General features: G+C 49.2%; 1 protein-coding gene across 4 annotated transcripts in view; it reads left to right on the forward strand.

Moving 5' to 3' along the window:
• The window catches only part of LOC128701596 (ADP-ribosylation factor-like protein 4C), a 66,887-nt gene extending 55,186 nt beyond the window's left edge, over positions 1 to 11,701 (forward strand). For 2 of the 4 annotated variants that reach the window (XM_070101674.1, XM_070101673.1), the window contains exon 5: positions 7,458 to 11,701. In XM_070101674.1, the coding sequence (XP_069957775.1) occupies positions 7,458 to 7,649 (192 nt within the window). In that variant the 3' untranslated portion in view covers positions 7,650 to 11,701. The remainder of the gene's footprint in view (positions 1 to 7,457) is intronic. The other 2 variants (XR_011394180.1, XR_011394179.1) reach the window with 2 other exon arrangements.
• Positions 11,702 to 11,949: the final 248 nt, after the last annotated feature.

An 11,949-nucleotide genomic window follows, 5' to 3' on the forward strand; every position in this document is an offset into this window, starting at 1 on the left:
ACCACAAGGTAGACCACAATATAGACTACAAGGTAGACCACAGTGTAGACTACAAGGTAGACCACAGTGTAGACTACAAGGTAGACCACAGTGTAGACTACAAGGTAGACCACAGTGTAGACTACAAGGTAGACCACAGTGTAGACTACAAGGTAGACCACAGTGTAGACTACAAGGTAGACCACAGTGTAGACTACAAGGTAGACCACAGTGTAGACTACAAGGTAGACCACAGTGTAGACTACAAGGTAGACCACAGTGTAGACTACAAGGTAGGCCACAGTGTAGACTACAAGGTAGACCACAGTGTAGACTACAAGGTAGACCACAGTGTAGACTACAAGGTAGACCACAGTGTAGACTACAAGGTAGACCACAATATAGACTACAAGGTAGACCACAGTGTAGACTACAAGGTAGACCACAGTGTAGACTACAAGGTAGACCACAATATAGACTACAAGGTAGACCACAGTGTAGACTACAAGGTAGACCACAGTGTAGACTACAAGGTAGGCCACAGTGTAGACTACAAGGTAGACCACAATATAGACTACAAGGTAGACCACAGTGTAGACTACAAGGTAGACCACAATATAGACTACAAGGTAGACCACAGTGTAGACTACAAGGTAGACCACAGTGTAGACTACAAGGTAGACCACAGTGTAGACTACAAGGTAGACCACAGTGTAGACTACAAGGTAGACCACAGTGTAGACTACAAGGTAGACCACAATATAGACTACAAGGTAGGCCACAGTATAGACTACAAGGTAGGCCACAGTGTAGACTACAAGGTAGACCACAATATAGACTACAAGGTAGACCACAATATAGACTACAAGGTAGACCACAGTGTAGACTACAAGGTAGACCACAATATAGACTACAAGGTAGACCACAGTGTAGACTACAAGGTAGACCACAATATAGACTACAAGGTAGACCACAGTATAGACTACAAGGTAGACCACAATATAGACTACAAGGTAGACCACAGTGTAGACTACAAGGTAGACCACAGTGTAGACTACAAGGTAGACCACAGTATAGACTACAAGGTAGACCACAGTATAGACTACAAGGTAGACCACAGTGTAGACTACAAGGTAGACCACAGTGTAGACTACAAGGTAGACCAGTGTATACTACAAGGTAGACCACAGTATAGACTACAAGGTAGACCACAGTGTAGACTACAAGGTAGACCACAGTGTAGACTACAAGGTAGACCAGTGTATACTACAAGGTAGACCACAGTATAGATTACAAGGTAGACCACAGTATAGACTACAAGGTAGACCACAGTGTAGACTACAAGGTAGACCAGTGTAGACTACAAGGTAGACCACAGTGTAGACTACAAGGTAGACCACAATATAGACCACAAGGTGCCTACAGGTGTCAATACACGAGACAAACATGTTGAAGACAAAAGAGGAGCATCAAGGCAAGGCGTCATCAAGGTCACAAGTGAGGGTTGCCCACGTTCATGGTTTGACCTTTGTCTTACTGAAGTAGCTGCTTACGCTCTGCTTCCCAGGAAGTGGAGCTACCCATCACTCAAACCTCTATCAGAAGACACCACTTGTATTATTGTTATTATTGTTATTATTATTATTATTATTATTATTATTATTATTATTATTATTATTACTATTATATTATTATTATTATTATTGTTATTATTATTGTTGTTATTAGTAGTGGAAGACAGATCCAAAAGGGTGGTGGGTGGCAGCAAGCAGGGGGTGGTGGGAGGCAGCAACCAGGGCGTGGTGGGTGGCAGCAACCAGGGCGTGGTGGGCGGCAGCAACCAGGGAGTGGTGGGCGGCAGCAACCAGGGCGCGGTGGGCGGCAGCAACCAGGGGGTGATGGGCGGCAGCAGCCAGGGGTGGTGGGTGGCAGCAAGCAGGGGGTGGTGGGTGGCAGCAAGCAGGGGGTGGTGGGTGGCAGCAAGCAGGGGGTGGTGGGTGGCAGCAAGCAGGGGGTGGTGGGCGGCAGCAAGCAGGGGTGGTGGGTGGCAGCAAGCAGGGGGTGGTGGGTGGCAGCAAGCAGGGGGTGGTGGGTGGCAGCAAGCAGGGGTGGTGGGCGGCAGCAAGCAGGGGTGGTGGGTGGCAGCAAGCAGGGGGTGGTGGGTGGCAGCAAGCAGGGGGTGGTGGGTGGCAGCAAGCAGGGGGTGGTGGGCGGCAGCAAGCAGGGGTGGTGGGTGGCAGCAAGCAGGGGGTGGTGGGCGGCAGCAAGCAGGGGTGGTGGGTGGCAGCAAGCAGGGGTGGTGGGTGGCAGCAAGCAGGGGGTGGTGGGCGGCAGCAAGCAGGGGTGGTGGGTGGCAGCAAGCAGGGGGTGGTGGGTGGCAGCAAGCAGGGGGTGGGGGGGGGAAGCAAGCAGGGGTGGTGGGCGGCAGCAAGCAGGGGTGGTGGGTGGCAGCAAGCAGGGGGTGGTGGGTGGCAGCAAGCAGGGGGTGGTGGGCGGCAGCAAGCAGGGGGTGGTGGGTGGCAGCAAGCAGGGGTGGTGGGTGGCAACAAGCAGGGGTGGTGGGTGGCAGCAAGCAGGGGGTGGTGGGTGGCAGCAAGCAGGGGGTGGTGGGGGAGGCGGCAGCAAGCAGGGGTGGTGGGTGGCAGCAAGCAGGGGTGGTGGGCGGCAGCAAGCAGGGGGTGGTGGGCGGCAGCAAGCAGGGGGTGGTGGGCGGCAGCAAGCATGGGGTGGTGGGTGGCAGCAAGCAGGGGGTGGTGGGTGGCAGCAAGCAGGGCGTGGTGGGCGGCAGCAACCAGGGCGTGGTGGGCGGCAGCAACCAGGGCGTGGTGGGTGGTAGGAACCAGGGGGTGGTGGGTGGCAGCAACCAGGGGATGGTGGGTGACAGCAACCAGGGGGTGGTAGGTGGCAGCAACCAGTGGGTAGTGGGTGACAGCAACCAATGTGTGGTGTGTGGCAGCAACAAGGGGGTGGTGGGTGGCAGCAACCAGGGGGTGGTGGGTGGCAGCAACCAGGTGGTGGTGGGTGGCAGCAACCAGGTGGTGGTGGGTGGCAGCAACCAGGGGGTGGTGGGTGGCAGCAACCAGGGGTGGTGGGTGGCAGCAACCAGGGGGTGGTGGGTGGCAGCAAAGGGTTAAGGAGAAGGGAAAGACGGTTGCATTATTGGTGGTGTCAGTTGTATGTGTGGGTGGGTGAGTGTGGGTAGGTGGGTGGGTGAGTGTGGGTAGGTGGGTGGGGGTTGACAGTTTAGCTGATGTGGGAAAGTATTGAGGATGTATGGGAGTGTGGGGTAGGTGGCCCCCCTTGGGACCTCCTGTGGGTAGGGAACAGTTAAGGAGAGGTGGGTGTGGGCATGTCCCTATCTTCCATGGTATGTGGGCATCACTGTGGGTAGGGAACAGTAAAGGAGAGGTGGGTGTGGGTATGCCCCTTTCTTCCATGGTATGTGGGCATCACTGTGGGTTGGGAACAGTTAAGGAGAGGTGGGTGTGGGTATGTGCCTATCTACCATGGTATGTGGGCATCACTGTGGGTTGGGAACAGTTAAGGAGAGGTGGGTGTGGGTATGTGCCTATCTACCATGGTGTGTGGGCATCACTGTGGGTTGGGAACAGTTAAGGAGAGGTGGGTGTGGGTATGTGCCTATCTACCATGGTATGTGGGCATCACTGTGGGTTGGGAACAGTTAAGGAGAGGTGGGTGTGGGTATGTACCTATCTACCATGGTGTGTGGGCATCACTGTGGGTTGGGAACAGTTAAGGAGAGGTGGGTGTGGGTATGTCCCTATCTACCATGGTGTGTGGGCATCACTGTGGGTTGGGAACAGTTAAGGAGAGGTGGGTGTGGGTATGTCCCTATCTACCATGGTGTGTGGGCATCACTGTGGGTTGGGAACAGTTAAGGAGAGGTGGGTGTGGGTATGTCCCTATCTACCATGGTGTGTGGGCATCACTGTGGGTTGGGAACAGTTAAGGAGAGGTGGGTGTGGGTATGTCCCTATCTACCATGGTGTGTGGGCATCACTGTGGGTTGGGAACAGTTAAGGAGAGGTGGGTGTGGGTATGTCCCTATCTACCATGGTGTGTGGGCATCACTGTGGGTTGGGAACAGTTAAGGAGAGGTGGGTGTGGGTATGTCCCTATCTACCATGGTGTGTGGGCATCACTGTGGGTTGGGAACAGTTAAGGAGAGGTGGGTGTGGGTATGTGCCTATCTACCATGGTATGTGGGCATCACTGTGGGTTGGGAACAGTTAAGGAGAGGTGGGTGTGGGTATGTACCTATCTACCATGGTGTGTGGGCATCACTGTGGGTTGGGAACAGTTAAGGAGAGGTGGGTGTGGGTATGTGCCTATCTACCATGGTATGTGGGCATCACTGTGGGTTGGGAACAGTTAAGGAGAGGTGGGTGTGGGTGTGGGTATGTACCCGCGTGGGACACTATCCAGGGTCTTGTTTTTTCTAAGTTCGACAATTATTCTGCTTCATCTCCGGTGTTCCTCACTGTTATTGTTCCTCATTACTCTTCATTATGTCTTCACTCCTTGCTAAATATCGTTTCTTACATGTTTACTTGAAGGAGGAGAGTATACTTATATGATCATATATATGTCGACTGTCTTAGGTTGTCTTACACAAGGATGTGTAAGACAACCTTCCAGTCCTCGGTAAGACAATCCAGTACTGCCTCTTACACACACACACACACACGCATACACACACACACACACACACACACACACACACACACACACACACACACACACACACACACACACACACACACACACACACACACACACACACACACATATATATATATATATATATATATATATATATATATATATATATATATATATATATATATATATATATATAATTGTGTGTGTGTGTGTGTACTCACCTATTTGTACTCACCTATTTGTGGTTGCAGGGGTCGAGTCCTAGCTCCTGGCCCCGCCTCTTCACCGGTTGCTACTAGGCCCTCTCTCTCCCCGCTCCATGAGCTTTATCAAACCTCGTCTTAAAACTGTGTATGGTTCCTGCCTCCACTACGTCATTTTCTAGGCTATTCCACTGCCTTACAACTCTATGACTGAAGAAATACTTCCTACTATCTCTCTGACTCATTTGTGTCTTCAACTTCCAATTGTGGCCTCTTGTTTCTGTGTCCCCTCCCTGGAACATCCTGTCTTTGTCCACCTTGTCTATTCCACGCAGTATTTTATATGTCGTTATCATGTCTCCCCTGACCCTCCTGTCCTCCAGTGTCGTCAGGCCGATTTCCCTTAATCTTTCTTCATAGGACATTCCCCTTAGCTCTGTGTGTGTGTGTGTGTGTGTGTGTGTGTGTGTGTGTGTGTGTGTGTGTGTGTGTGTGTAAGAGGATCAGCAGCAATACTTGTGGCCTCTCGGGTCTTTAATTAACATTCAATGAATCTTTTCTTCTGGCTGTACTTGAATATTTGTGGTTGTAGTGGCGGCTGGGAAGTGCGCTGCGACTTAACTCTTACTTATATTGGTCTTAAATTTGATTTATAAGTTTAGTGTTACTTTAAGAGGCGTCAAGAGGCAAGAGGAGCTGCGAGATGGTCGTATTTAAACTTAATGATTGACTTATAGTTACGTTTGGATTCTGACTCTACCACTTCGCTCTCTAGGTCGTTCAACTTCCCGACCACTTTAAGGCTAAAGAATTATTTCCTAACATCCCTGTGACCCAACTGTGTTTTTAACATGCCAGTCTCCTGTTTGCTGCAGCTGTTATTTGGGTGATATGCTGGTAACTATGCTCACCCCGGGATCCTTCTGTTTCAGAGATGTTTGTAGCCTTTGTCCCCCTAGATGTATACTGTTTCCGGACCTCCTTTATCCTTTTACGATTTTCATAATTTTGCATTTGGTGTGTGTGTGTGTGTGTGTGTGTGTGTGTGTTGACAGGTGAAGGGTAAACAGAGCGTGAGCGGGGGTACCTTGGGCAGGTTACAAGCGAGGTAGGTAGGCATGTTGTGCCTCTCGTATCCTCTTGCTCTTATATAACCTGTTTGTCAGTGAGTCAGAGAGAGAGAGGGAGGGGAGAGGCCAATGTTATTCTTTTCCCCTGCCTCTCTGATATGTTCGTTTAATGGATATTCCTCGTTTTTATCACTTTTCATCTTCCATTTTAGACTGTGTATCCATTCTGGTCTTCCCCAATTTGCATAACCTTGTACTTGTTTGGATTAAACTCCAGTAACCATTAAAATTATAATTTTGGAATTATGTGAGCACTTCTTGTACCATTCTCCCTCTTTTATTTTGTGGATCAGTGGAGAAGAATATATTTAGAGCCATTTTCCTCAAGTTATGAGCAGCCATGTGCCTTTTTATCACATTGTGGATAAATGTCTACCCTGTTACTGTATCAGTAACCATCATGCAGTCCACGAAAATACAGTCAACACAGCCTTGATCCATGCTATCGTGTCTTAAAGTTAGTAACAATAATAATCTTTATTTCTACAAGTACATGATACAACTTATACAGACCATAGCTGACATCAGTGACATACTATATAGAAAGTTCCTGGTTATGCAGAACATTTCGGGCATATTAGGTTAATTTTGTCCACAGGATGCGATCCACACCAGTCGACTAACACCCAGGTACGTACTTACTGCTGGGTGAACAGGGACAGCAGGTGTCGTAAGGAAACACACCTTAATGTTGCCGCCCGTACCGGGGATCGAACCACGGACTTCAGTGTGTAAGTTGAGTGCACTACCAGCCGAGCTACGGGACACGCCCTTAATATGTGTTGTCTTCCTGCAAGAAGACTCCTCTGTAGGTGCTTCACCAAGTTCCTCCATCGTTTTACAGACGTATACATAATGACTTGTAACTACGTGCTTCTTGTCTGTTTCCTCTGCTGATCTGTAGCGAGAATGAGAGAGAGAGAGAATGAGAAGGAATAAACACACAGTAGTTACTACAAGCACAGTAGTTATTACATGCACAGTAGTTACTACACACACAGTAATTATATCACAGCATTATAAGTTGTAGTCATGACACACTTGCAGAGTATAACACTGCCCTGGTGTGTCCATTATTAACCATAGACTAAACACAGGAAGAACTCTCCCTCCTGCTGTGTCTACCATTAACTTCTTCCTGCCGTCACACACACACACACACACACACACACACACACACACACACACACACACACACACACACACACACACACACACACACATTGTTTACATTCTCGTTTGGTATAAACCTTGGTAATAGATACCGACAGATTGGTTTAGAAAGACATGTGAGCAAACACTAGGACGTATTAGGAAACGTTTCGTTCCTGGGGAGGAAAGGATCAAGTTCCTAGGACCGAAATGTTTTCTAATGTGTCGTATTGTTTCTTTACGTGTTAAGCCACACCCTCATTTATACCCATAATTACGCCAGTCTCACCTGCCTCCTTCTCTTCCACAGGACCAGATCCACGCCCGTTCCGCCGAAGCTGTAGCATCAAGCCTGGGGCTGGGTGAGGCGATGGGCGTGGTGTGGGCGGTGGCGCCCGTGTGCGCCCTCACGGGAGAGGGACTTGATGATGCCATGGCCAGCCTGAGAGCTCTCATTGACAAGGTCCGGCAGGACTATCGTAGGAGGGACCGGTGGCGCTGAAGGAGGAGGAACACCCATCAACTTCTCCTTTCCCAGAGGAAAGGAGGATGTTCTTTCCAGCATCCGGTTGCTGCAAATGGGTTAAGAAAAAGAGGAGAAAGGATGGAGGCTGTAAATACAAACTGCTGTTCCAGTAACAGCCCTCCACCTGTGCGACTGTTTACATCAGCTATAAGTTAGCTGCTCATGAATAGACGATGGCCGTGTAAATTAGCTTGTGACACTTGTATGAGTATTAGCTTGTGACAGCTGTGTAAATGTTATTTAAGCTGTTAATACGAATTGTACACAAGTTTACAAAACTTACACCCTTACACCGTCGTCTGTAACTTGTCACCTGAACCATTCTACCACACCTGTGCGAATAATTCCCAGAATATAACGAAACGAGTAGTTACGAGATATACGTTAAGAATTACAAGTAATTAATATATATTTCACTTACCTGCACTAGGTTATCATAGAAAGTAACTTCTTCAGAGTATGTGTTAGTGTCGTTGTGAGTGTAAACCAAAGATTGCGTGCGTGTGTAAACAAACATTATACCGTTCTGAAATGTTTCTCATCTCAACTTGTAAATTAAAACACACACACACACACAGACGTATGATAAAGCTTACGGTTCAGGGAGAGTGACCTAGTAGCGACCAATGAAGAGGCGGGGCCAGGAGCTCGGACTCGACCCTTCCAACCTCAACTAGGTGAGTACACACACACACACACAAACACACACACACACACACACACACGCCCCTATCACCCAGTACAAGCCGCGTATATTTGACGGTCGTCAAGATACAATTTTTCTATTAGCGTGAGATCCTGGACACTGGGCAGTGTTGAGTGTATCAAGAAATATGATATATTTATATTAAAAAGGTATCTCACTCGCTCTCTTTCCCGACCTGGCGTTGTTAGCGCGTGGCCACGCAACAGTGCTTGGTCCGTGGCCACGCAACAGTGCTTGGTCCGTGGCCACGCAACAGTGCTTGGTCCGTGGCCACGCAACAGTGCTTGGTCCGTGGCCGCGCAACAGTGCTTGGTCCGTGGCCGCGCAACAGTGCTTGGTCCGTGGCCACGCAACAGTGCTTGGTCCGTGGCCACGCAACAGTGCTTGGTCCGTGGCCGCGCAACAGTGCTTGGTCCGTGGTCACGCAACAGTGCTTGGTCCGTGGTCACGCAACAATTCTTGGTTCGTGGTCACGTTCATGTCGGATTTGAGAACTCAGAATGTACTTTAAGAAAGAGTGAAGATAAAGGAGTGCAGTGTACTCCAGGAGTGTAGTATACTCCAGGAGTGTAGTGTACTCCAGGAGTGTAGTGTACTCCAGGAGTGTAGTGTACTCCAGAAGTGTAGTGCACTCCAGGAGTGTAGTGTACTCAAGGAGTGTAGTGTACTCCAGGAGTGTAGTATACTCCAGGAGTGCAGTGTACTCCAGGAGTGTAGTGTACTCCAGAAGTGTAGTGTACTCCAGGAGTGTGGTGTAGTGTATTCCAGGAACGCAGTGTACTCTAGGAGTGCAGTGTACTCCAGGAGTGTAGTGTACTCCAGAAGTGTAGTGTACTCCAGGAGTGTAGTGTACTCCAGGAGTGTAGTGTACTCCCGGAGTGTAGTGTACTCCAGGAGTGTAGTGTACTCCAGAAGTGTAGTGCACTCCAGGAGTGTAGTGTACTCCAGGAGTGTAGTGTACTCCAGGAGTGTAGTGTACTCCAGGAGTGCAGTGTACTCCAGGAGCGCAGTGTACTCCAGGAGTGTAGTGTACTCCAGGAGTGTAGTGTACTCCAGGAGTGTAGTGTACTCCAGGAGTGTAGTGTACTCCAGGAGTGTAGTGTACTCCAGGAGTGTAGTATACTCCAGGAGTGTAGTGTACTCCAGGAGTGTACTGTACTCCAGGAGTGTAGTGTACTCCAGGAGTGCAGTGTACTCCAGGAGTGTAGTGTACTCCAGGAGTGCAGTGTACTCCAGGAGTGTAGTGTACTCCAGGAGTGTAGTGTACTCCAGGAGTGTAGTGTACTCCAGGAGTGTAGTGTACTCCAGGAGTGTAGTGTACTCCAGGAGTGTAGTATACTCCAGGAGTGTAGTGTACTCCAGGAGTGTAGTGTACTCCAGGAGTGTAGTGTACTCCAGGAGAGTAGTGTACTCCAGGAGAGTAGTGTACTCCAGGAGTGTAGTGTACTCCAGGAGTGTAGTGTACTCCAGGAGTGTAGTGTAGTTCAGGAGTGAAGTGTATTCCAGGTGTTTAGTGTACTCCAGGAGTGTAGTGTACTCAAGGAGTGAAGTGTACTCCAGTAGTGTACTCCAGGAGTATAGTGTACTCCAGGAGTGCAGTGTACTCCAGTAGTGTACTCCAGGAGTGTAGTGTACTCCAGGAGTGTGGTGTACCCCAGAAGTGTAGTGTACTCCAGGAGTATAGTGTACTCCAGGAGTGTAGTGTACCCCAGAGTGTAGTGTACTCCAGGAGTGTAGTGTACCCCAGAGTGTAGTGTACTCCAGGAGTGTAGTGTACTCCAGGAGTGTAGTGTACCCCAGAGTGTAGTGTACTCCAGGAGTGTAGTGTACCTCAGGAGTGTAGTGTACTCCAGGAGTGTAGTGTACCCCAGAGTGTAGTGTACTCCAGAAGAGTAGTGTGCTCCAGGAGTGTAGTGTACTCCAGAAGTGTAGTGTACTCCAGAAGTGTAGTGTACTCCAGGAGTGTAGTGTACTCCAGACGTGTAGTGTACTCCAGGAGTGTAGTGTACTCCAGGAGTGTAGTGTACTCCAGGAGTGTAGTGTACCCCAGAGTGTAGTGTACTCCAGAAGAGTAGTGTGCTCCAGGAGTGTAGTGTACTCCAGAAGTGTAGTGTACTCCAGGAGTGTAGTGTACTCAAGAAGTGTAGTGTACTCCAGGAGTGTAGTGTACTCCAGGAGTGTAGTGTACTCCAGGAGTGTAGTGTGCTCCAGGAGTGTAGTGTACTCCAGGAGTGTACTGTACTCCAGGAGTGTAGTGTACTCCAGGAGTGTAGTGTACTCCAGGAGTGTAGTGTACTCCAGGAGTGTAGTGTGCTCCAGGAGTGTAGTGTACTCCAGGAGTGTACTGTACTCCAGGAGTGTAGTGTGCTCCAGAAGTGTAGTGTACTCCAGGAGTGTAGTGTACTCCAGGAGTGTAGTGTACTCCAGGAGTGTAGTGTACCCCAGTAGTGTGCTACAGGAGTGCAGTGTACCCCAGGAGTGTAGTGTACTCCAGGAGTGTAGTGTACTCCAGGAGTGTAGTGTGCTCCAGGAGTGTAGTGTACTCCAGAAGAGTAGTGTGCTCCAGGAGTGTAGTGTACTCCAGAAGTGTAGTGTACTCCAGGAGTGTAGTGTACTCAAGAAGTGTAGTGTACTCCAGGAGTGTAGTGTACTCCAGGAGTGTAGTGTACTCCAGAAGTGCAGTGTACTCCAGGAGTGTAGTGTACTCCAGAAGTGTAGTGTACTCCATGAGTGTAGTGTACTCCAGGAGTGTAGTGTACTCCAGAAGTGTAGTGTACTCCAGAAGTGTAGTGTACTCCATGAGTGTAGTGTACTCCAGGAGTGTAGTGTACTCCAGGAGTGCAGTGTACTCCAGAAGTGTAGTGTACTCCAGGAGTGTAGTGTACTCCAGGAGTGTAGTGTACCCCAGTAGTGTACTCCAGAAGTGTACTCCAGAGGTGTAGTGTACTCCAGGAGTGCAGTGTACTCCAGAAGTGTAGTGTACTCCAGGAGTGTAGTGTACTCCAGGAGTGTAGTGTACCCCAGTAGTGTACTCCAGAAGTGTACTCCAGAGGTGTAGTGTACTCCAGGAGTGTAGTGTACTCCAGGAGTGTAGTGTACCCCAGTAGTGTACTCCAGAAGTGTACTCCAGAGGTGTAGTGTACTCCAGGAGTGTAGTGTACTCAACCTGCAACTCATCCTCCTTCCTTCCTCTGTATTATTTATTGTTGTGTACGTGTGTTAGTTCCTTGTGTGTATTTATATACCAGTGTTAAGGTGGTTGTATACGTGTGTATTGTAATACTTTGAGTTCTTGGATATACCAAATACACAGTATTATGCACTCTTGTGTTTCTCTTCCCTCTTTATTTTTTGCTTCCTTGTGAGTTGTGAATGTAAGTGTACACACACACACCAGGGGCCAGGAGCCATGAATCGACCCCTGCAACCAAAATTAGGTGAGTACACACACACACACACACACACACGATAGGCTCTTGGAGGAGGGAGAGAGTGGACGTAGCAGCGACCAGCGAAGAGGAGGGGTCAAGAGCTGTAAATCGACCCCCTGCAACCACACATAGGTGAGCA

The sequence above is a fragment of the Cherax quadricarinatus genome, chromosome 78 (assembly GCF_038502225.1).
Source record: "Cherax quadricarinatus isolate ZL_2023a chromosome 78, ASM3850222v1, whole genome shotgun sequence".
In the NCBI taxonomy this organism is placed as follows: Eukaryota; Metazoa; Arthropoda; class Malacostraca; order Decapoda; family Parastacidae; genus Cherax; species Cherax quadricarinatus.